This window comes from Gallinula chloropus, assembly GCF_964237585.1.
Source record: "Gallinula chloropus genome assembly, chromosome: 1".
In the NCBI taxonomy this organism is placed as follows: Eukaryota; Metazoa; Chordata; class Aves; order Gruiformes; family Rallidae; genus Gallinula; species Gallinula chloropus.
Window position 1 is genome coordinate 38,682,481 of NC_140085.1, and position 25,786 is coordinate 38,708,266.

The 25,786-nt window shown below is 40.9% G+C and overlaps 1 protein-coding gene across 1 annotated transcript; it reads right to left on the reverse strand.

Moving 5' to 3' along the window:
• Positions 1-4,087: 4,087 nt before the first annotated feature.
• TMEM168 (transmembrane protein 168) lies at positions 4,088-24,973 on the reverse strand (the record flags this gene model as incomplete). Its single annotated transcript, XM_084260260.1, has 4 exons — positions 4,088-4,637; positions 8,944-9,218; positions 11,396-11,538; positions 23,837-24,973. 4 exons carry the CDS (start codon positions 24,971-24,973, stop codon positions 4,090-4,092), a joined length of 2,103 nt encoding a protein of 700 aa, XP_084116386.1. The 3' UTR covers positions 4,088-4,089.
• Between the last annotated feature and the right edge of the window lie 813 nt (positions 24,974-25,786).

Here is a 25,786-nt window from a genome sequence, read left to right on the forward strand (position 1 = left end):
GGTTTCATGAGGAGCTGATGTGCAGATCTGACCCCCTCAGCGTTTCACAGTGTCGCAGGGTCCTTCTGCTCCATCTCCCTAGCTGGGCCCACCTCAGACAGGGCTCCTTGGTTGACTTGACCTTACTGGAGGTGACAAGTCTGACTCAATACAAATCCTCACGCCAATGACGTCTTTGCCTCAGTCTCTCCTACATGCTGCTGCCTCAAAGCAGAGCAAACATTTTTACTTGTTTGTTGACTAAGTGATAAAAAAATGACAAGGTGAAAGGTGTTAATAATTTAAGCTAATATTCCTCGTTTCTATTCAGCTGCTGAGATGATCCTTAGAGTATTTTCAGTAATCTCTGCTGCAATTTCTAGCTACATCCCCCAAAAAAACTCCCAGAGAAGCTGTACAGAGTAACCCTGTGTAACTGAAAGGAGAACACAAAACTCTGGAAGTGGTATAAACAAGAAGAGGCATAAACAAAAACATGAAATGGAAATGAGCATCCAAACCAGCAAAATATATTTAAGCAGTATCACAAATACACACATACACACAAAAATAATCTATTTACAAATCCAAAATTGGCAAGTCCAGTAAAAAAACCTCCTGCAAAAAGGTATTTATAAACAAGAAATTTAACCCAGTTACACTGTCTGCTGCTGGCAACAGAGGTGCTTTACAGCGAGCACAGCATTAATTATGCCTTTGCAAAATAAAGGGAGCACTTAATAAAGGTGAAGAAATTATTTCTGGGAAAAACTCTAACTGAAGGCTGGACAACAACCACGAGGCATACAAAGCGTAAGGAACCACAAACACCTAACTCTGGTAGTGCAAAAATGAAGAAGAATGGCTTTTTTCCCCCCCTAACGCTTGTTCAGAGAACAATACTGCTGTGGTTTTTGCCTCCTGAACTCCTTTTAAAGATGTACATTTGCAGGACTTGGTGCATTTGCCTGTTTCAGCAAGGCTGAGACTACACGGGAGGTGACTGAACCGAAGTCACCACAGAATCAGTGCAGTGGTATGAATCTGTGACAGCCTGTCTGCCAAAGGGCCTGAATGTACCGCACAGAGACCAACCAGTGCCCACACGGCGAGTTTAGGCTCCTCCATCCAGACAATTCACAGCCACGTTACTGCTACAGAGACCCAACCTGTGGTAACCCAGCACATACAGAACATTCTTTGGAATTAGATTTCAATTTCTCTTTCCAGCACTGCCCCTGCATCTCGTACAGGGAGCAGCAGAGGGGTAACTCCTCACTGCTGTTAGGAGCTCCTGCTGAGTGGTCCCTGGCACAGCCCAGAACGGGCAGAGGCCAGTGGAGATGCACGAGCGCCAGGAGTTCCAGGAGCCAGAGAAAAACTCCACCAGGGAACATGGTAGGATGCCTTGGGATTAGCCCGTGGGGAAACAGAGAGTTAACACTGTTGCATTCCTGAGGCTCATCATCCCACCCCCTGGGCTTCGGTGCTTTGAAACCCACAAGACAGTGTCTCTGTCCAAAAAGGCCTCACAGTTTTGAATGGCTGTAAACTTTTTGTTTGTTTGTTTAAACCAGCCTTTGCTGTTTCAAAAAACCCCAGTAGAACACCTTAGCTCATGTCAAAACTATTTCCAATTCAGATAACTAGACTCCTTTGAGAAAACTGAGACAAATCTGCAAACACGTGATACTTTTGCAAAGAACCTTTTTGCCAAATTTTTAGCTGACTCTTCATTTAACCTTCAACAGACTGCTCAAGGTTTGTCCAGCCTACCCCAGAGAAAATCCAACGGTTTGGTAAGCCAGCTGGGAACCTTTTCATAAACAGAGGCAGAAGATCAGCGCCCAGTGGTGCTGGTTCTGCCCAGAGCCAGGCCCAGCACCACACTGGATACTGCTCACAGCCCCAGGACAGGTTTGGAGTCTCCCATCCTTCTCCTGTTCCTCTTCCCATACAAAAAGAAAGATACAGATGATGTTCATACGATGGGATGGTGGCAGGTACACAGTAAGATTTACCCATTACAATTAGGGAGGAGTGTTATGGCTGATGTTTAAAGCTTTCCCAAAGCAAGGCCAACTAAGGTCTTGGCTTTGAAATGTTCACTATGAGGTATTAATTGCAGCGTTGCTTTAAGGGAACTTCTAGTGCTCAAGTTGAAGATTTTATGATGCAATCAGATGAGCCTTTACTGAAACAGCAGTCAAAGCAATGGTGATTTTACAAACCAAATTACTGCCTTTAAGCAGTGTTTTTTCTCTATACTCAGGGGCTGATGGCTAGAAAGGGCTGGAAATTACCTCTGCAGAGGAGGCCACGCTGCTTTTCTGCAGCCTGACAGATGCTTGTTCAGCCTAACCTGAAGTGCCCAATTCATGTGCTTGAACGAGGAGCTCATGTACCCAGCTCAGGCTCCAGAGGGTGACTGAGCACAGAAGTGCTCTAAGGTTATTCAACAGACATAAGGGATTTGTCTGCCTGACCTCTGGGGTAGGAAAGCAAAGCCAAAACAAATCTAATGGGCACAATCACAGGAAAACTCATCCTAAAGTCTGGATCAAGAGAGTCTTCCTCTAGACTCGCAATTTAACCACATTTTATTTTCAGGAGTCACTGACAGGTCTCAGCATTAGCAGATTCTGAAACCAATCTGGCTAAAACCTCAAACAGAATTAGAAAAAAAACTTGATGGCAAAGACTTCAAGAGTTCCTAAAGTCTTTTCAGTTACTTAAATAAATAAAAGTTACATATTTTAGACAACTATCAGCTAATCCCTGATATTTTTATTAAAATACTGATGGAAACAGAGAAAAGCAAACTCCTGGTCTACTGGATTGTACACACATATGCAAAAACCCCACCACGAATGGTACTGGCTTGGCCCCTCAGTTGTTTCACTCCTTATTTGCTTCCCTTGAGAAAACAAGATCAGAAAGCAAGCCAGCTTTTCTGACTGATTAGGAAAGGCCAAGACAGGATTTCTAGAGCCCTGCCCAGCTCTCTAAGTGGGAGGATGAAGATTAGGACCTTGCAGCTGGGAGAACAGAGTTGAGGAATACTTGGAATTTATTCCTGTCCATTTTTTCTGACAAAGTTCACCCATGGTTTCAATGGACAGCGAACTCATTGGCCCAATGCAGTGTTTTACAGAATCAAGGCCTCAGGCACAGCAAAGACTTCAGATAAACATGGAAGCAAGGCAACACTTAGTATTTCCATTTTTTTAATCTATGGATTATATTGTTAAATTCCTTTTTTTTGGTTTTGGGTTTTTTTTATTCAGGGTAACTTTTCAAAACACGAACTAAAAAAAGCCTGGAAAAGACAACAGGTGAGGAAAAAACTCTCAGTGCACTTTTTATTCTGTATATGAACTAACTACTGGAAATATTTTTTAAAAATTAAATATTATCGCCATCAAGATAATGAATTTTGAAACTAACACTGAAAGTTCTTAGAAGTGCACCCCAGACAACACTGCCTGAGCAGTGTCAGAATGTTTTGGGGTTTTCTGATTTGTTTTCTGTGGCAAATTTCCACTGATGGCAGTGCCTCAAGATGTAAAAGAAAACAAAACTAAAGATTCTTGGTAGCTACTTACCTACAATGGCTATTTATTCTTGTCTTTTTTTGGCTCAGTGCTGTTTTAGAATACACTTGACCCCACCATATGATTTCAAGGACTCGTATACCAATTGGAATATTAGCTCCGTTCCTTTCCTGAACCTTCCAGTGGATATAAATGACAAATGAGCATGCTAGAACCATCACAGGAGCTGCTCTCCATCCAACTGGTGACTCTAAACAAAGGCTGCCTGAAGTAATGCGTATGAACATGCCAGCTGCCTGTGAAATGCATATTAAATAAGTCTCCTAGATATGTACACACCAACCAGTAACAAAACTCAAACGTTACATATAGTCCTACCCTCTTCTGCTTAAGGTTGCAGTTTCTAACTCTTGCATATACTGTAGCTGCTCAAAGAGCGTAATAAAGTGAGCGCAGCAGACTTTTCCAGAGAAAAATAGTCATATAAAAAAGCTGTGAGTACAGTAAAGTGAGAAAGTTCCCAGGGCTCTCACTTCATTTCCTCTTTGGTTCCCAATTAGGATTTGACGAGTTTGAAACCCTGTCCCGTGTCCAGCACCGTGGGAAGAAACCAACTCATCTTCAATCTTTTCAAGCACCTGAAGCAGGCTTTGCAGACCCAGAACAGGTTGAGACCACAAAACCAGTTCGCTAGATGCACTAGGGGGTAGGTGATGCGCGGGAAGTAGATCATCCAGTGCTTGGCAACGTCGCTGCCGGTCGGCAGGTGCAACGTGTAGTCGCTCCAGTGCTTGGACACGCCGTACACCGCCTTCACCGTACGCCCCTTCTCCGACCAGCTGATGTTGCTGTCGGGGTTACAGTTGTACTCAACCCACTGCCTGGTGAAGTCACCCAGCTGCGGGGGGTCTGCTTCCTCGATGTCTACCACTCTGGCCATTTCAGCTCCTTGCACGGCAACGTACTGGTCGTTCACTTTTCTTACTTCTTTAACCCAAGGCTGAGGGTTCTCACAGTCCAACACGATGATGAGTCGGGAACAGAAGGTGCCGTTCTTTTCTCTCCACCACTCCAGAAGCGTGTCAAGCCGTAAAGCATCACCCCCTGCCACAAGCAAAAACACATTTAAGATTGGCAAGAAGAAACAGAAACCTCTGTGGAATTTTGACCTCGGGTTCCAAGAATCCCTTATTTTAACAGACTGCACAGAGATAAGAGAAGTTTTCAACTGCTCCTCCCCCACTTGGAGATGTTGCAGATCTTCACACAGATATTAACTCATTCCACCTTGTGCCAAGGCAACTCACCCTCAATTAAAAAGAAAAAAAAAAAAAGACAAAAAAAAAAAGAGTTCCCCAGGGTGACAGAAATTACAGCCTGTTGAAGAAATCTGGAATAGCTAAATAAGGGAAGAAAACCTGAAACAGAATTTATTTTCTATAATTTTAATGGGAAAGAAGGTCTGTTTTTAATATGGTTTTATTAGCATTAAAAAGGAGTTATCTTTTAAAGAAAAGAGAGGACTTTTGAACAAAACACATGCTGACAATACCAAAAAACTTTTAGAAGAAAGGTAGAAAAATGTGATTTAGAATAACTGCATTCTAATTCCACATTGACTTTCACTGTGTAATCTAAGTACATTTAGCTGTATTTAAAATCTTGATAGTAGGAATTTAACTGCATAGATGAATCTCAAACAGAATAGCTGCGTATTTCAGCACTTACACTTCTATCTGTAAGGGGTGACAAAAAAGCCCTTCAAATTAATAGCTCAGAGTTAAAGCTTTGAACATGCTATCACTGTTAAAGCAAAATTACAGGGATACATCTTTCTCCAAAAAAACCTGCAAACCTGGAAAATTTAGTAATTTTATATACTGCCCTGGTTTTGGCTAGGATGGAGTTAACTTCTTTTCTAATAGCGGATGGAATGCCGTGTTTGGGAGTTAGGATGGGAGCAGTGCTGATCACACCCTGATGTTTCTAGTTGTTGCCAAGCAATCAAGGACTTTTCAGTTGTTCATATTTCCCCGCTATCGAAAAGAGAGGGGACACAGCCAGGACAGGTGACCCAAACTGGCCAAAGAGGGTATTCCATGCCAATTACATCATGCTCAGTATAAAGGGGGGGTTGGTTGGAGGAGGAGCAGGCGGCTCCAGGACGCGTGGTTTTGGGGATGGTCTGGTTTTCAGGACGGCTCAGAGCTGTGCGGTTCGGTGAGAAACTGCATTGTGCATCACCAGTTTCATGTCCTGTTATCATTGTTACATTTGCCTTTCTGCTATTCCAGTAAACTATCCTTATCCCAACCCGCGAGGTTGTGGTTCCTTGGTTTTGGGTTCTTTTTCCCCTTTTCCTTCCCTCTTCCCCCTCTCTCAGCTCCCTCCCCCCCCTCTCCTCCCCTCCCTTTTAAAGAACAAGCGGCTGCGTGGTGCTCAGTTCTCAGCTGGGGCCAAACTGCGACATACACAAGCTGACAGCAGTGCCTTCTTTTGGTACATGATCACCAAACTGCTGTAGTTATTTACAGCAGAGTCTTGTATGAAAGCAGTTTCCCTTTTCTAGGTAAGCCTTCTGGACAAATTAGCAGCAAAAATGCCTCGATTTGCTCACTTTTTGAAGGCTTACAAATTAACTTTATTTTAGTGCAACTATGCAGGGGTGAGTGTGATTCAGAAACAGTACTGGACAGAACTGCCCCAAGAAAACAGTCTCATCCTTCATGCACACAACACAAACACATGCTCGGCCTCTAACCCTACTGACCTCAAAGCCACGGAGTCACTGGCCATTTGGGCACCAAGCTGTGTGAGAAACCCGTGTGCCTGGCCACATCTGGCTCTCTGGCAGGTTTCACAGGCAGTTCAAGCCATGGTTCCAGCAACAGCCCAGCTCTTGCCCTTGCCATTCGCTCAGAGAACGTGACCTCCCAGGTTGCCTGACTGCTCATACTTCATGCATGAGTAGTTAACAGCTTCTTTTACACACCACTGTGCTACATCTCAGCTTCCCACAACAAACATCATTAGTGAACTAATAAAGGCAGTCAGCCTGCTTTTGAAGATGTCATTGCAAGCAAAGACTGCGCTGCCACAGCTACACCTCAGCATGGCACAAGCTGGGAGTGAGATGTGACTTCTATTCCATCCCAATGTTGCATTTCCTTGTTGCCATCTCTCTTCATCCTCTCCAGAGGTCACAGGACGTTACACATTTCAGGAGCTGATACCACATATTCCATCTGTCAGGAAATGCCACTGCCCAATATGTGCATTACCACTGCACAAGCAAAGAGCCTTCATCTTTCCAGTTCAGACTTCAAATTACATTCACAGGCAGTGCTAGCTGCAAGGAGTATCAGGTCCTCCTCTGTGATTTATCTATAATCAATCACAAAAAAGGATGCAAGATACATCCCAGATGCCTGTTCCTCTCCTTTATGTCAATGGCATCCTGGCCTGTATCAGAAATGGTGTGGCCAGCAGGTCCAGGGAAGTGATTGTACCCCTGTACTCAGCATTGGTGAGGCTGCACCTCAAGTAGTATGTGCAGTTTTGGGCCCCTCACTAACAAGAAAGACATTGAGGTCCTGGAGTGTGTCCAGAGAAGGGCAACGATGCTGGTGAAGGGGCTGGAGGGCAAATCATGAGAGGAGCAGCTGAGAGAATTGGGGCTGTTTAGCCTGGAAAAAAGGAGGCTGAGGCAAGACCTCATCACTGCCTACAACTACCTGAAAGGAGGTTGTAGAGAGGTGGATGTTGGTCTCTTTGCCCAAGCAACAGGTGATTGGATGAAGAGGAATGGACTCAAGCTGCACCAGGGCAGGTTCAGATTAGACATTAGGGAAAAATTCTTCACCAAAAGGGTTATTGGGCACTGGAACAGGCTGCCCAGGGAACTGGCTGAGTCACCATCCCTGGATGTATTAAAAGATGGGTAGATGATGTGCTTAGGGATATGGTTTAGCTTAGGACAGGAATGGTTGGACTCAGTGATCTCAAACATCTTTTCCAGCCTAGTGACTCTGTGAGAGACCACCCAACAAAGCTCAAATCTATCTACTGCCCAAGAGCAGATGCCCCTGGAGCAAGGCTGCCAACAAATTGCAAGGAGCTCACAGCAGAGTGCTACCCTGACAGTGAATTCTGTCCCAGGAAGAAAAAAAAAAGGTTGCAAAGTTTCAACATATTTATGACAAGATTCACTTTTTGCACAGCACAACCCCAGCAGTCTGGTTCCACAGAGGAGAGCAAAGCTAAACCTACCAATCAAAACTTGAAAACCCTGGCAGGTCTAACAATTTTTTATACAGCTGAGAAAGAACTGTTCCTTATAAAGAAATCCAAAAGAGACCAGGAAAGGGGGAAATGGTGAAGTCTGTGCCAAGCATATGCCAAGGCATTAAACCATCTCTTTGTATATGGGATGGGTTGGTAGTCCTGAGGCTACACTGCACCCACAACGACTCCCAACCTCTAGGATGTCAGCAAATTGTAGCTGTTTTCATGATACAGGGTGTGCTACATGTCTGAAGACCTGCTTTTTCTGTGCAGATTGTGAACTTGCCTCCTACTCCTTTTATTAATCCTGTCTTTCACAAAAAAACAGAGCACATCTTAAGGACATGCACACAGTCCTTCTTGGCAGCCTAACTGACACAGGGCCACTGAGCACTGTAACTGCATCAGGTGTGCTGGTTCTGCCATGCCCAGGAAATGAGAAAAGATTATCTTTTACATTACAAGGAACAAACGCTCCTCAAAATACAGGGAAATCTGCCTTTAGAGCAGAAGGGGTCATCTCCACTTTACTCCTCTGGAACAAAAAAGCAGCAATCTTTAAAGTTACCTTGTTGAGTTCTAAGGGGAATAAGAAACTTAAAGATGTAGACTTGTGAGCAATAATATTTAGACAATTTTGAGAACAACTAAAAGAACAGTTAGCTACAGAAGTATTTTTATCAAAGTGGCAAAATACTAAAATGACACTGAAGTTCATACAGGAACATACTTGACTGCCATACAGAGGAAAGCAAGGAAAGAGCTGCTGCTTTAGATCAAGGTAACTGGATACCAGAGGATCTTCTTCTGAATTTCCCTGTTCTCTCTGCTAGCAGAGGTGGTCACCCTTCAGCCTCACCTATTTTGATGATTCCTCATAGTCCCCAAATCTCTTAGCAGCCACGTTCTGTTCCCTTTTCCTTTATACCTTCCCTGGCAGGAGCTCATATGAGCCTGTTATCCAAAGACTGGTGGCTCTTCATCATTCTGGACTAGCAGATAATACATTTGAGCAAAACCTCAAAGTTTTGCAATACAGTATGATTGTTTTAAGGACAGAATGAATTGTCTTAGAAAGTTTATCAGTATTGAAACTATTAATAAAAAAATTCTCCAAACCAGATACCTGCTAGTGCCCATTCACCAGTGCTGTGTGAGTGACCACTGTAGTATAAGATGTAGGTGTCATGTCTGGGTCCATCTGCGGTCCGAAGTTCAAGGAAAGACTTGATCTTGGAGTGCAGCGTATCGAAGGTCAGGCCGCTCGTAGAGTAGTCGCAGCCGTATGTCTCAATCATGTGGTATGCGAAGAACCTTTGGATGGCATTCAGCATGCCCGTAGACCTCAGGTTTAGCTCTTGCACGTGCTCAGGTGGAAGAAGAGTTGGTTGGCCATCAGGACTAAAGAAAAGAAAAACAGCTGTGATTAGGATTTGTAGTTATTTCATGCTTAGTGGGCTTCTAGCAACTGGTGATTTTTTCCCCCCCTGTGCATAGTTTCTCTGCTATGAAGGAGCAGTGTTTGAAATTCAAGTTTACTTGAAACATACAGTTTATAAGCAATTCAAATTACTGTATATGAGTGAAGGACCACTATCTCCCCCTCCCTTATGTCACACTTCACTTAAGAGCATTTCTTTCACAACCTCATGCTATTCCTGCAGCTGAGAGACAGGGGAGGGAAGAGAGGCGCTGTGATGCAAGGATTTCATTGAGTTCCATGGAAAGGACACTGCCTTCAGACAGGCATTTGCTTACACACAACTGGGAGGGAGCACAGTGAGAATGAGTGTTAGTCTGCACAAATCATCATGCAAACTAGTTTCCAGTAACAGACTAAAGAGAAATCCATGTACACATTCTGCCTAGATATTCTGAATTAATTTCTCTCTGTTCCAAACTAGTCATTAATCAGTACAACACTCACACACAAATACAGCAATTCTTACTTGTGGGTGCTGTTCAGTTACTGGAATTTCAGCATAAGAAGTATGTTTCAGATGATGGTATTCACCACTTAGAAAATCAGAGTTCTAAGAAAATTACAAACTAGACCTGGAACAAACCATGTATATACAGATCTGTGTGTGTGTGTGTGTGTGTGTGCATACCCAAATATGCTTATATATCCAAAGTCCCTGGGTTCCCTGGGCAATGGACAGATTTTGTGAATGAAAACATGGAGATGGTCTTACCCAGCTTGTACAAAATCTGACTTCTTTTTATATATATAAATATATATATTTAATATATATATTTATGTGGATATATGTATTCTTCATGTTCTTTGTTTGCAAGTCAGTGTGTAAAGCTACCTGTTTTCTGGTCTACCTTATTCAATTTTGCACTTCCTCACCTGTCTAGTGCCTTTATGACAGCCACTGTGCCACTATTGCAATCCTATTGAATACATCATCATTTCTGTCTGCCTTGGCAAGTAAAGACAGGGCCCATTACTGAAACAGCCAACCTTTGTTAATAAATAAGTCTAGCTCTGTCAGGTCCTAAACAGGTGCTCATGAGTATTTCACTCACTCAGAAATTAGAAGGAACTGCCAGAACCAGAATAATATAATACAGTGAAAGAATTAAATTATCACTATGGAAGCAAAAATAATTTATTTCTATTGTAATGTAAATTTTGAAAAATTACCTTTTTTATTCCTAACAATAATTGAGTACATGGAATTTTGTAAAAGAGTGCACAGCTGAAGACCATAGATTGAAGCTCAGAAAATTCTTTCACAGTATTTTACAGTATTTAAGACAGAGTGATCTAAGATCAGCATACCACCTTCTGTTTCTTTGCCTGCGATTCTTTTCCCCTGTGTGCCAAACCCATTACACATACTGCAAGCTGGGCAGTTTTCATAAACTGGGCACTTCTATTTTTAAGCCTCTCATTTTAACTTACCACTCTGTTTCTCTTGTAAGTCCAACAGGTAACTTACCTAACTCTTGTTCATCATTTACAAAAAAAAAACCAAACAAAAACATCCATACAATTTAAATTATAAGGCTAAAGTACTATTCATAAGTTTAAGAAAAACACACAAATGGGCAATTCCTAATAGTACAATCCCTCCATTCTGAAGCTTTTCTCATAAGGGAACATTTATATTGGAACAAAAATCAATGGTAAATTCACAATTCCAATAACTGACACATAGTCCACTCACAAATCTAGTACCACTCTCTTTTAAATGTAGAGAACATCTCATTTAATAGAATTCAAGTTCTTTTACACTGAACTGTTTGGTTTGTTACATCTCCTGTTATAAAAGACATGTACTCCATCAAATGTGCCAGTCCTCCTTTGGATGAAATATGGACAGTGGAATCTGCCTATGTATGTAAAGCATTAATTGTCTTGATAAAGTAAATTAAACACATATAAGAAGGTGAAGCTGGAATTACTCATTGCTTCTGGAAGGTGAGGAAAAGGAAAAATACAAAACCTGCCTATTATTTAAATTTGTATGTAATTATTGAAAAATAAAAGCAACAGACCTGCATTGCCTCTACAAGCTAACAGCATGCTTACACTACTGTGAAGTTGAAACACAGACTCATTGTACCTGCAGAAGTTGGTGGGAATCACAACAGCATACCCAACACACGTTCCTCCCAAGCAGTTCCCCAGTTCATGGAAAAGCCCATGAGCCATGGACTCCAAAGGTAGAACGATGAGAAATGCACTCATGAAGATCCCATTGGTTGCCTACAAAGAAAACAGAGACTTAAGTCCTGCATTAAAAATCCTCCCTATCTGTTGGGTGGGATTTTATGATTGATTATGATTTATTATGTGTTTCAAACATAATTGGGTCCTGAAACATGCAAGTTGTTATACATAATGTACACTTCCCACACACTATGTGATGAAGACAAATGAAAGGCCAATTTGTGGGGCTGAGGAGAAGGGTGGCTGGTAAACAGGGATCACTCTTCCAAAAGGAATGCATCTGGAAACACCAACAGCACAGGACTTAGGTTTAAAAGGCTTGGTAATAGCACAGTGTTGTGCATTTAAGCAGGAAAATCAAATGCCACAAAATTTTTTATGTGCAAGAAATAAGTGTATTTGTAAATGTGGTGGTTTAGGCCTGGCTGGAGGCCAGACACCCACCAAAGTCGATCCATCACTCCCCTTTTTAGCTGGACTGGGGCGAAAATATATATTGAGAGGCTTAGGAGTCAATACAAGGACAGGGAGAGATCATCCCGAAATCAATGACATGGGCAAAACAGACTCAACACAGAGTGAAGGAAAGAAAACTCTCTAATTTATTACACTGCACTGCACAGCCAGTGACACCAGAGTTGGGTAATGAGAAGTGCAACCAGATCTTAAAACCATGCGAGCAGCAGTCACAGGATTAGGCCTTAATCCATAAAGTCCAATACAGACTATTAGGTACTACTACACTGCATCATTAAAAATCGAGATTTAACTATTCCTGCTTTTTAATGCCAAGAGTTTTTAAAATATTCTCTGTCAAAAAAGGTGACTTGTGAGAACATTTATGAACATTTCTGCCATTAGAGAGACAATTAATTCTTTATCTGCTCCATAAATATCAGATGAGAAGGGACACATCCACTACAGCACTTTGCAGCATTCACACAGCTTTGTGCGTTGAGCTTTCCTGTTTTGTAGGTAAAAAGCAGTTTTATACTCACTCATACATGGATGATTTTTGGACAAAAAATAAAATTCAAAAGCTTTGTCTCACCTATCAGTACTGGGAAAATAAAAATGGATTTCTGAAATGCCAGCTGTCAGCGAGAGGCAGAACAGATACAGGTTTCTTTTAATTATTTTAATATGATGTGACTGGATTTAATGAGGCATTAAATGCTTTAGGAAAGGTAGAAACAGTATTTTAATATATAATTATGCAAGAACTTTAATATCCACGGTGCAGTTATTAAATATTAATGTTTTTATGTAGCAAAGGAAATACATTCACAGCTACGGATTTCTGCCTTGAGATGAGTCCTGTGGCCTCTGACCCCATCGGTGCCATACTCACCCTCTGCACAATCTACAGTATTATGTTTCTTAAAGTCTGGGTATTGCCTTATTCTTTAACACTCAGAAAATTGATGTGGACTGGTAGTTCAGCTTAACACACAGACAAAGGTATTAATAACCTGGAAAGAAAAGCATACCTAATAAAATGACACCTAAAATAATCAGCTTTTGCTGGCACATGTCACTTGACTACACTCAGCTTTTAAACAGGGAAATATTACATGACTTAGCCTGAAAGAACAGCTTTATCCACCTAATGTGCTTCTTGCCTTAAGGAAGAATACTGTTTGCTGTTCTGATAGGAGAATTTCACCTATGTGTCCTTGAAATGGTGACAGCAATACTTTAAAACCACAAATAAACACCAGATATTAACTGGTAATTGATAGCATTATTAACTGGCAGCACTATTCTTAAATAACTATTAACTGATAGCATTACCCTCAAATCCCAACCTCTGAAACCACTTTGAAACTATATCCAGCTCCCACTGCAATTCACGTCAAATGAGAAGTTTATTTACTTGGCTTCTAGCTCCCAAGGACGTGAGGACATGGCATGGGGCAGACATCACGTCACCTCACAGAACAACCACAGAGAGCTCCCCTTTACCCACAGCCCTGTGCCCCTTATCACAAACCACAATTAACCTGCTCACTGCCTTGCTAACACTGGAGCTACAGTACTGGTGTGGACGGAGGAAGTTCATCAGGAGGTGCCAGTGTTAACACTGCGATCCCATTTCATGTGGTATAATGGAATTTGATGGTGTGTGCTAATGAGTTGGAGCTACAAGGAGCAATGTGTGCCTATGAAGTGCACATCAGTTATAGGAGATTCACCCCCACTTTTACGTACATCACTCTCTTAGCCAGCTCAAGAGGTACCTTGCATCATCCCAGACCTGCGACTCGCCCAGACCTGCACTCAGAGCTCAGCATGGATGAGCCAGGAGGCAGATGGAATGTGTTGAAGACAAGTGCAGAGACACATTCACATTCAAGTTTTGTGTCAGAATTAATTCCCCCCAAATCCATACAATTACCTGAAATCACTAGAAGACAGGAAAAGCCTAAAAGCATGTAACAATTATGGTGCAACCTCAACTTGTTTTGTTGTCAATAAGGAGGGGGAAAAAATCCTGTAATTAAGACAATGTATTTTTGGTTTCAAATATATCAACGGAAGGTGTTCAGTTTTCCAGATGCACTCTGAAAATGAACAGGACTCAGAGCAGCATCAATAAAAATTGTACATAGATTTGGCTACTTTCCATTCTATAGAAACCTTGTAAAATCAAAGACACTGATGAAACAGGGGAGCTCTCCAGCTAAATTAGTTTCAAGATCTGAAGGCTTACTTTTGCAACTGTAGTTACCTGAAGGTTACCTAAAGCTTTGAGTTAAAAAAAAATAAAAGAAAAAAAAAAAAGGAAGACTTGGATCCTGCAGAAATACAAGGGCTTGGCTGTAAAAGCTTCCCATTTGCGATTGGTTAGTTAGAAGATTTTCTAAACCTTGGAAAGGGTGAACATATGGACCAGGAAGCAGCATAATGCACTTTTATGACAAATTTCATCTTTTCTATAATATATAAATATGACTTTTCTTGGATCTTGATGGAGCAAACTGGGATCTTGATGGAGCAAACTGTTCTTACATTGTGTTACTGTCCTGATAACTGTGAACACGTTACAAAATAGAAACTACACTCGTCCTTAAAATCTACAGCTTTCATACCATAAATAATACTACATTATTATTTTTGATAATTTTGCTGTAGATGTTTTCTTACAACATGCTACATTGCTCTAAACACTCCCTGCATTTCCTTAATCCTCTAAAACACAATCAAGTTATTAAGCCTACAGAGTGTTGTACAACAGCACTTGAGATCATCATGCAGATTAATAGTTTTCACCAAACTTCTCATTGAATTTGACATCTAAAAAAATATTTATATGTAACTGTTGAAAGTACTCCTACTAATATGAAGACCCTGGTGAGACAATTCACAAATACTTTGGAGATAAGAAAGATACAGAGAAACAGAAAGGATCACCTCAGTGATTCACCTTGTATCCTGCTTCTTCTTTGTACCAAATATTAAATAGGGATGGGAAATGTACTCTACAGTGTTATGACTTAACTCAGCCCCACCTGAAGGTTCAACTTCATCTTCCTTTACTGGCCACCTCATGCTATGAAGTAGGAATGTAATGTTAGTATGAGCATTTACATGTGCAGACATCTATCTAACATAAAGATGCTGGCACTTGCTGCCAGTGTTTTTTTGGCAGTTGTGATTTAGAAAAAAAATATAAGACTTATCAATTACTTTTAGAGCAGCTCTTTACTAAGAAAATAAAGTATTTCAATTCAGCACTGCAAAAAAAAATGACTGGTGGCATTTTATAATACTTAAACTGTAAGAACTTCAAATAGCAAAATGTAGTATCTAATCAAGTAATTACTGTATACCTGAAGATAGGTTCCTCATTTAAGATAACAGCTAAAATGCCAGGTGGAGACTGTCAGTGCTTTACTAAATCCAAAAGATCTAATGACTGGTCCTTAATGGAGCAGATGGTCATGGGTGCATAGGCGGAGCCAGAAAGGGATTTTGTTCTTTCATCCGTTCAACCCATTTCCATTCTTTTTTCAACTGCACTGGCAGTCTCAGCCTGCAGTACATCCCTGTACTCTGAGTGCCCAGAGATTCCAGACAGACTGCTCAGAAAGCAAACAGAAGACAGGGACCATCTCAGCAATCCCACTGAAAACCCATTCTAACTCCTAGTCTTTGCTGTTTTCTTGCCTTTGTCTCCCTTCTTCTAGATGAGTATTTAGGAAATACACAGTGTGTTCTCATTTCAAATAATGTGGACAAGGTAAAAAAAATATATATATATACTTCTCATACTTCTTTCCTCTGGCTACTGAAACGATAGACAAGAAAAGTTGGCCAGTAGTATTCTCTTTCCACTCTTTTCAGTTTTTCAAGCAACACTATTGTTAAATGTAACTTTGCAGAAACACCTGCAGAATTTAGAGGTATTTTAGAGCCATGATACATAATTTTATATTAAGTCCCAAGTAGTAAACCACTGTTGGAACAATTCTGGAACTGTATTTAACAATGGTGCATTACTGACATGCAATGGACAGAAAGAACAAGGAGGAAGAAAAAGACCCAAACCGAACCAAACCCAAACATTAGTGTAAATTGGAAGACAGTCACAAAGGCCTACAGAAAAGCCCTGCTGATGAAAATAGATATAAATTCCTAAACAGATGCCAACTACGATGACCACAGAATCATCAAATGGTTGAGGCTGGAGAGGACCTCTGAGGGTCATCTAGCCCAGGCCCCTGCTCACACAGAGCCACCTAAAGCAGACTATTTGGGATTACACATGTTGGATAATGACTGAGGAGGCTTGCAAAGATCTCTTCATGTATTTATAAGCAAAAATTCCAGGCTGAATAATACTTGCCTATTTTTATATATCCATACAAACACACACATACGTAAGAAAATAGAAAATAAATAGTTCTTCTTAGCTCCTCTGCAGTGATTCTGCTAAACCAAAGAAGTATATGAAGGAGAAGGCTCAGGAGAAAAAGGAGAACATGGTAATGGATTGCTTATTCCAGATGAAAACAAGGTATATATGTTACAGGTAAAAAGATGCTTAAAGACAAAACTTGTAAAGTCATAATGTAGATCTAGTATGAGAGGAAAGAGTCTTATAGCAAACTACTGAACAAAAGAACAGCCTCTTAGGAACAATCCGTAATCCATTACACCTGACCATTAAAACAGCACTAGGAAAATCTAGAAAACAGTTTGCCAGAAAATAAACATCTGGTTCGCTGGCAGACAGACTTAACGTGTTACATTCCCCATCCCTACTCCTGTTCTAACCTCAGGAAAGTCTGTGCTTCAGTCTACATGCATTTGACCCAGCAAAACCAGAAGCAGTTGTCAATTTGAAAGCATACTGAATGGGTTTCTGATTTCTTTTTTAATATAAAAAAATAACTCTGAAATTGAGGCTCTGGCAGCCTCCTTAGATTAACAATCAGATTCCTTAGACTAACAATGACGTCCAGAAGTGGTGGCAAGAGCAGCAAGGTGTGCTGCCACTGAGGATGTGAGCCAGCAAAGTGTCAGAGCCCTGGGACAGGGCTGCAGAGGCCAAGGATGGCTGAGCACCTACTGCACAGGGGAAGATGGGCAGCACAAGTAACCAGGATAGCAGGCGAGTTTGAGAAGAAATGACGAGCAGCAGGCAAGAGGGGTTTAGGATCCAGCTTAAGAGATGATGAAAGAGTAGGGAAAGAGGTATAAAGGTTATTATAAAAGAGACTACGAAGACAAGTCTGTAAAAAAATAGTGAGACACAGATATGCAAGCCAAATCATCAGGGAAGGGAAAACCAGTCAGTGAGGGGAAAAAAGGGGGAGAACTAAAGATGACCACAACTAAAAACATCAGGGTGTTATCAGCACTGCTTTCATTTTAACTCTCAAACACAGCATTCCATCCGCTGCTACAAATGGAGTTAACTCCATCCTGGCCAAAACCAGGACACAGGGGTAGTGTGGCTATTTCAGAAAATATGGAGAGAAGCCAGAAGACACAGCAGGGCCTCTGAGGAAAAAATAAAATACAATAAAATTCAACTGGAGAAGTGAAACATGAGGAACACTGGATTAAATGCACAAAAGCTGGGGAAAATGAAGATGACTGGATAGGTCCTGCATTCAAAAAAGTTATTTAATCTGTAATGATAACACAAGTATGTGCAAGTAAATATAAACATTACCTAAAAAACTTATTAGAGAAACTAAAGAAAGTCACCATCTTCAATTTCAGCATTGTAAACTGAGCTTTCTTACACCTGGCAATCAAACCACTATAAAGACTACAAAATCACTAACTCTCCCCAAAACAAGAAAATATATATACAGTAAACTAACTTTCCTGCCATTAATAATTCAAGGTCAATGAATACTGTTACTTTATTAACCCATAAAATTCACTAAAACCAAGAATAATGTACTGAAAAGTACTTCATTCCATTACTTTACCTGTCTCTGACATAGTTAATTTTTCTCTTGGCAGTATTAAATACAGGTCTGCTGGGGATCATCATCTTTGGCCAGTAATTCAGAAAATCTGTACTATCACCTTGGCATTGAGCGCTTAACAAAATCTGACTTAAAATTTCTAAGAGAAAGATTCCTCCAAACCTTTCCAAGATCTTTGCTTGCAAATTCTGAGACCTCCCTCTGCAAGTTCTTCATCATTTTATCTGCTTCTGAAAGCAGCAATGCCTGAGACTCCCGCTGGATCCTGTCCCATCCAAGAGCCTAATTATGGACAGGCACATGAGTAATTGCTGAAATGAGTAGGATGGAGTTAAACAGTCTATTGATCTGACTGAAGTTACTCACAGAAAAGTAATGGCAGGTGTAGAACACGTCCTGAAGATTTTGCAAGGAAAATTTCAACGTATTCCTACCAACAAGTCAAGGTGTCTGTCCCTTCCAGCTAAAGCAGGGGTTATTCTCAGAGACAGACCATGTCCCCACTGAAAAGCTGTCACTCCATCTCTGAGTGCATCCAGTTTTAACTGCTATATTTCTCAGGCTTCCTAAGCTCATTCTCCAGTTTCAGACAGACTTGATGATTGTGGTCTTTGCATTTACAGCTTGACCTGTCAGACCAAGATTCTGCTTTCAGGAGCCACAACTCTTCCTAAGCACATACTGGAGCACCAGGAACAGAGACTTTCAACCCCATGCTTATTACAAGGGCTAAGCTCCCCTTAAAGAAAGGTCCCTGGCTAACAGGACTTTCAGTCTCAACAATTCTGCATGTGTCACAAAACTACTGTGTGTGCAACAGTGAGTTACCTGACCTCACTTTAAAGGCCCTTCCACAAAAGGAGATTTGATATTTTTCTGGCAATTTTAATCACATAGGATACTTCTAGCCACCAATTAGCAGACAACTGTCTTTTTAGGTCTTGACCTTTCATGCACTTCGAGATTTATATGATGCACAGAAGCTACAGTTATTAAAAACGTTAAAAGGGCATATGTAATGTGACTGTAACAAAGTTTTTCATGAAACTTTCCCTCCCTTCCACCACCCCATTCCTGGCTGTAACCTCACAGACAGAGCTGAGCTAGACTTTTTACATGCTAGAGGTAATTATTTATAGCTGACTGTCAGGAAGTACCTTCCCAGGGCTCAGGTTTTTAGCCAATTCTATTCATTACAGAGGAGGTCAAATGCCAGACAATGCAGCGATTTCAGGCCACCTCTCTTACCAAATGCAGCACCATTAAACAAGCTTTCAGTACATCTTCAGAGCGAGGAAAGGCATAAATAAAAAATGCTTCACCTTCCAGGTGACACTTAACAGATTTCAATATGATTAGCACTTACTAAAATGACTACATAAATCCCAAACTCGAGTTGCAAAGACTGAAAACTGCTATCTTACACCTAAGAAAAAGGCTTTCAACAATTTTAAAAAGAGCAAACACATTTTCAGGAACTGGCAACTGAGGAATACTTAGTATTCCTAAGAATGTCAGGAAAAACATGTTGAGAATTTAAGTTTAAAAATATCCATAATAGAAGAATGTAGGAGTGGCTGTATTAGGCTGCACTGAAAGGTCCATCTAGAAAACCATCTTGTCTCCAAGGTGGCCAAACAGATGCCTAGGAAAGACTGCAAGGAGAGACCGACTACATACGTTTCCTGGGTATGCCAACCACTGGTGGCTCAAGGACTTCCTGAGCCTGCTGTGGATTCCATACAGTATATAAACCTCAGCAAATGTGTTTCCATGTGTTTGTCCAGCTTCCTCCTGAGCCTCTGCAACCACTCAGCATGCCCACGCTATGCAGCCCCAGACCTAACTCAGCACTGGATGAGGAGCTACTCCCACTTGTTGGGCTCCAACCTGCTTCTTACCAACTTGATTCCTGTCAACTTTTGCACTGGGACTGATCATGTATTATCTCTTACTGTTTACCTTCTCCCACATCACATACAATATATACTTGTCATATTTGCACTTAGAGTTCTCTTTTTCAGACTGAAGCATCCTTGTTTATTTATTCCCTCCACATAACTTGTTTCATGTCTATAATGAATTTCATTGCCCTTCTCTGAACCCACGCCTGTTTCTTTATATTATAGGATGGCAAGTAAGAATTGCAGTATTACTCAAAATACAGAAGCTCTGGATTTCTACAGTGGCATGATACCTGCAGTCCTGTCTCAATAATTCCCAGTATTTAATTTGGATTTTTGGCCAATAATAAACATTAAAATGATTTTTTTTTTCTTGGAAAGGCATCCAACACAGCCCAAGATGTCTTTCTACAATATGCTGATGTCACCAGCTTTTGCCTGCTGCGAAGTTTTCTTAAAAACAAAACCAAACAAAACAACCACCCTGAAATCCCAATGCATGAAGTATTTAGCAATAACTATTATTTTTCAAAGAAGGGCAGAGTGTTCTCTAACACTGATTTGTCTCTGTTATATTACATATAAATCACCAATGGGAAAGTACGTATTCACTGGAGCAGCCTGTCTGCATGACATTTGAGCTTATCAGACCTCCTGAAACAGTAGACTCAAAAATCCAGCAAAGGATTCTGAAGTTGAGTCTTGAGACTTTGAATTCTCCCTATGAAGAAGAAAAACACGTTTCCTTAAACCTCTAGAAAAAAACAAATGACCTGCAAGAGTGTAAACTATGCATTTACGCATCAACTTTCTTACCTCTAACTATTTTGAAACCTGACACAATCCAGAAAAATACAGAAAAGGCCACAGTATCCTGCAATTGGTATAATAAATGATACATCCATTAATTAAATTATGTTGGCCAGGTCTGATAAAAGTATTTTATTTTCTGAAACAGATGGAACAGGCACAGTGATCTGCAAGGTAAACATTACAACACCTTCTGAAGTAGAAACCATTTTAGTTGGAGACAACTGCATTCATAATCACAACTGATTTCTATAAATGTGATGTATGTAATTATCTACTAAAACTAAATGATCATAATAAAAAACTTGAATTTTGTGACAAGTATTTGGTCTGATGCCTTCCACTTTTGCCACCACAATTATTCTTTTTCCTACTGAATAGGCAAATACACAACCCAGCAGCCTGGCTATGAGCAAGAGCTTATCTTATTTACACAAAGGATGCTAGAAACTGAAATTAGCCAGGAACAAATATTAAGATTTGAGAGATATTGCCAGTTTGCTTCTTGCAAACAGTCCTGCACAAGTCAGCCCATAGTGCACCCACACTTCTTCAGAATTAGAGAAACAGTTGCTGTTATTTTGGGGTAGTGAACAGCGATGGAAAAAAAAAACCCAAAAGACAATGATTTAACAATTGATGTGAAAAGAGTAACAAGATGGGTACGAATCCAATCCTCCTTGCTGGCACAGACAGCTTGCAGTAAGGAAGCAGCTCTCAAGGAAGTGCCTGTGTGCTTTAAACAGATGGCAAGGGGAGAGAAGCTCTTCCGCTGAAGGGCTACAGCAGGAGATCCTGTCCCAGCCCGGTGGTTAACTCCCTGCAGACAGGCTCTGAGCACCCCGAAAGCCACCCCAGAGGGGCAGGTTCTATCTGGGCAGCTGCCGTGCTCCGTTTGTCCCGACTGCTTTGTTAGGTGTAACTAAATGGGGTGTCTCCATTAAAGTAATTTTAAAACTATGTAATAACTAAGGTGTCTCAGTCCATTAAAGGAGGATGGCAGGGACAGGTAAATCAGTGAGACTGTCTGACAGAGATGGTAAAAAATTGCTTTTACCAAAAACCAGTCATTGAGCATATAAATATTAAAGATCTGCATTTTGATAAAATCACCCAAGTCTCAGAAGGAAAAGCATGTAAGTTACCAATATTAGCATGCTGATACTCCACCTCTATTATTTCTGTCTCCCAAACCACTCTCCCATTTCTTTCAGTGCATTAGCACCTTCACTTTCTGTAAATACAGTATGTGGGATTCTCTTCTCCACTTATTTTTGGTTCTACTTCTTCCTTTTGTCACTATAGCTCTGTGTGCTGACATTTTTCCAGAGAGCCAGCAAAAGTCCCCAGGCTTGCCTGTTAACCTCTAATGCCCTTCATGGAAAAAAAGAAAAAAAACCCAAACCCAACCAACCAATCAAAAAAACAAACCAACCCAAAACCAAAAACCCCAAAGCCAAATAAAACAAAAAACCTAACACACAAAACCTCATGCTCTTCAGCCACTGTTCATCCAGGAGGTTATTTGATCCAAGCAAATATGCAGGAATGGGCAGCAAATTGTTTTGGAAACACTATGGAGACATTTCTGTAAACTGGTTCTGGCATAAATAATATGTAATTTTTATATAATATATATAAAACATATGTAATTAAATTTAAAAAATGCATGGGTACAACAACGATTGTTGTTGGGGTTTAGATCAGCTTTTTTAGATCAACTAAAATGAAAATAGACACCAAACTCCTGTAATTGTGACACCACACAACGGGCACTGAACAAGCATTTTGAGAGAAATGTATGCTTTGTGCTAAAGAAAAGGCAACACCCTTAACTCAGAAATGGAAAGAAAAGTCCAAGAATGAATTCTCCATGATTTTAAGAAGCGGTCTTTCAGGGGACATACCCCATAGTGCATAAACAGACTTGAAAATAAGACATTCAGAGCACATGCTACACTAAGAATTCAACAGTTTACCAGCTCATCTCTAACTCCACATCAATGGTTAAATGCAAAGCAAAATTACTGAAAAAAAAATCATTCTTAAAACATACATTTGCCTTGTTTCAATTAAAACAGCCCATAAGAAAGGCCCTTAATATAGTGAGCATTAATAGGGCTCAACACTGATTTACTCTGAAAATAAATTTTCATAGAATCACAGAATCACTTAGGTTGGAAAAGACCTTTAAAATCACCAACTCCAACTGGTAACCTAGCACTGCCAAGTCCACCACTAAACCATGTCCCCAAACACCATATCTACAAGTCTTTTAAATAATTCCAGGGTTGGTGACTCAATCACTTCCCTGGACAGCCTGTTCCAATGTTTGACAACACTTCTGGTAAAGAAATTGTTCCTAATACCCAACGTAAACCTCCCCTGGTGCATTCTGAGTCCAGTTCCCTCAGCTGCTGCTTATAAGACTTGTGCTCCAGGCCCGTTACCAGCTTTGTTGCCCTTCTCTGAACACACTCCAGCTCCTCAGTGTCTTTCTTGCAGCAAGGCACCCAAAACTGCACACAGCACTCGAGGTGCAGCCGTGCCAGAGCCAAGTACAGGGGGACAATCACTTCCCTGTCCCTGCTGGCCACACTATTCCTGACACAAGCCAGGATCCTGTCGGTCTTCATGGGCACCAGGGCGCATTGTTGGCTCATGTTCTGCTGGCTTCCAGCTCACTTCCAGCAGCCCCCTCAAGTATCCTTGAGTGGATCCCATCTGGCCCCATAGATTTGCGTGTGTCTAAGTGGTGTAGGCAGGTTAGCAGGCCACTAACCCTTTCCCCTTGGATTATCAGAGCTTTATTCAGCTCCCCATCCCTGTCTTACAGCTCAGGGGGGCTGGGTATGTGTACAGTGCAATGAATTCAAAGCCAAATTAATTTCATCAGTAATGAAAGTAATTTAAAATACTTGGAACACTTCTTTTGCCATGGAAGCATTAACACTTTCCATTTTGCCCACATAAAGAAGCCTGTATGTTCCAGTTGCCTTAACAGGCCAGTCATGGCAGCACAAGGAGTTAAATTTGAAGAGCATACTGATGAAACCAACTCTGAACTGCTGAGCCACAGCACACCATCAAATGTCACAGGAATTTTAAGGAGTCAACATATCTCAGGAGCATTCTCAAGAGGGAGATCAAGATACAGAGAGTATTATTTACCTGCCAAGAAACGGCCCCCAAAACCGCAGTGGCGAGGAGGCTGAAGAATACCAGCTGCTCCGAAATTAAACAGAAGTGACGCATTCCTTTGGATGCCATAACTCTGGCCAGGCTGTTGTTTTCTGCACGGTGGGTGTAGTACACCTTGTGGCAGTCATTCAGTTTTGTGTGAAACCCCCAGAGAGTTATAAAAAAAATCACATGGCAGATCATCCAGAAAATTCCAAAAATAGAAAAGCCAGGGATCACAAAATACCAGAGATCCAAATCCCGGAGCTTAAAGGCTGCGAGAATGAAGAAGGTCAGCTCGATGGCTCCCACTGAGATGACAGAAAGCCTCCTGCAGATCTTACCACGGTACAAGTAGGGCTTCCATCGCTCAGTAACTGAGAGTCCACTGAAGTAAACGTCGAGCAGGGGATCTGAAATGAGGCAGCTGAAGAAACATGCCAAGGCAAATGGGTTTGTGGGGATTTGCAGCGATGGAAAAAAGAGTAGGGATGCAATGGCTCCAAAAATTGCCAAATTTGGAATTGCCAGAAAAGACTTCATACGTAAGTCAATAATCAACATGGCCAAAGCCACGACCAAGAGAATAATACTCATTGATTTTTCTACCAGCATAGTTGTGCTGGCAATTGCAAACCCAACTAGCTCCAAAAATTCAACTGTTGTCAGCAGAGTTGGTCGATAATGGATGCAACCACAAATTCTTTCAACCAAAGCACATAATACCCTTAAAAAAATGGCAGAAAGGAGTAAATATTTAGTAGCTTCTTCTTTCACATCTGTTTTAAAGGCAGAATTGTTAAGAAAGCAGAGAAGGCCAAGCAAAAATCCAAACCAAAGATTGGAGAGACTCAGACTTGCTGTTTCCATTGAAAAATAGTAGTACAGTATGCTGGCAATTCCAAGAACAAAGAGCCCCAGAATGAATATTACCAAAATCAGTGCGTCCGCAGTTTTTTCCCATCTGACATAAAGGCCCATGCAAATGGCAACCAGTAAGTTGATTCTGGCAAGATAGCCAAGGTATCTGACTGATGAGTGCATGTTCACTTCTCTGTTTGCTTCTTCTAGCCTTGTCATTGCTGCATAGAGACAATGACTAACACAGTAACGCAGTGACCTACACATGAAAACTGCAGTTATGGGGTTCTACCCACTCGACTGGAAGTAAATATTTGTGTTTCATACAACAAACAGAATCCAACAGCTGCCTTCTGTAGTATCATTTCAGTAACAGTGGTCCAGAATCACTGAAATCCTGGAAGAAGAAAGAAAAGAAGTGTTAGTGACAAATAATTCCTTTTAATCCTACATAACATAAGCATAACACATCCCTTCTCACCAAGGAGTTTAACATCTAAATTAAAAAATACATAATAAAGATCAAGTAAGTGTGTTGCTAAAGGTCATCCAAACTGGGGTCATTAAAACCGGTGTAGAATACAGTTTGCATAAATCTTATTTCTTAATGTGAATGAGAGGAAAAGATAAACCAAACCTGGCCTGTGCAGTTTTTCCACAAAAAAAATTTCCCCTGGGTATCTATACTGAGTATCTATGCCTATCAAAAATATTCCCATGATACCCATTACCTTCCAAACTATTTCAGTATGATTTAGAAACATCATTTTATTCACCATTACATTTACTAAGTTCTCACTTTACACTAAACCTTTTCAGTATGCTTCCTTTGTAAGACTTCTTTTTAGTAGTCAGACAGCTACAAGATCTACAAAAAGAACTCCATTATCAGTTAACAAGCTCAAACCCACAGTAGGTCATGAAAAAGGGTATTATTAGTATCTCCATTTTACGGAAGGAGGGTGGACACACAGATGTATGAACTGATTAGGCAACATTTTCAGAGACGAAAGTAATACTTTTCTCAATGTACAATCAAAACCTTCATTTTCAGCCCTCAAGACCTGTCATTTTCCCCAC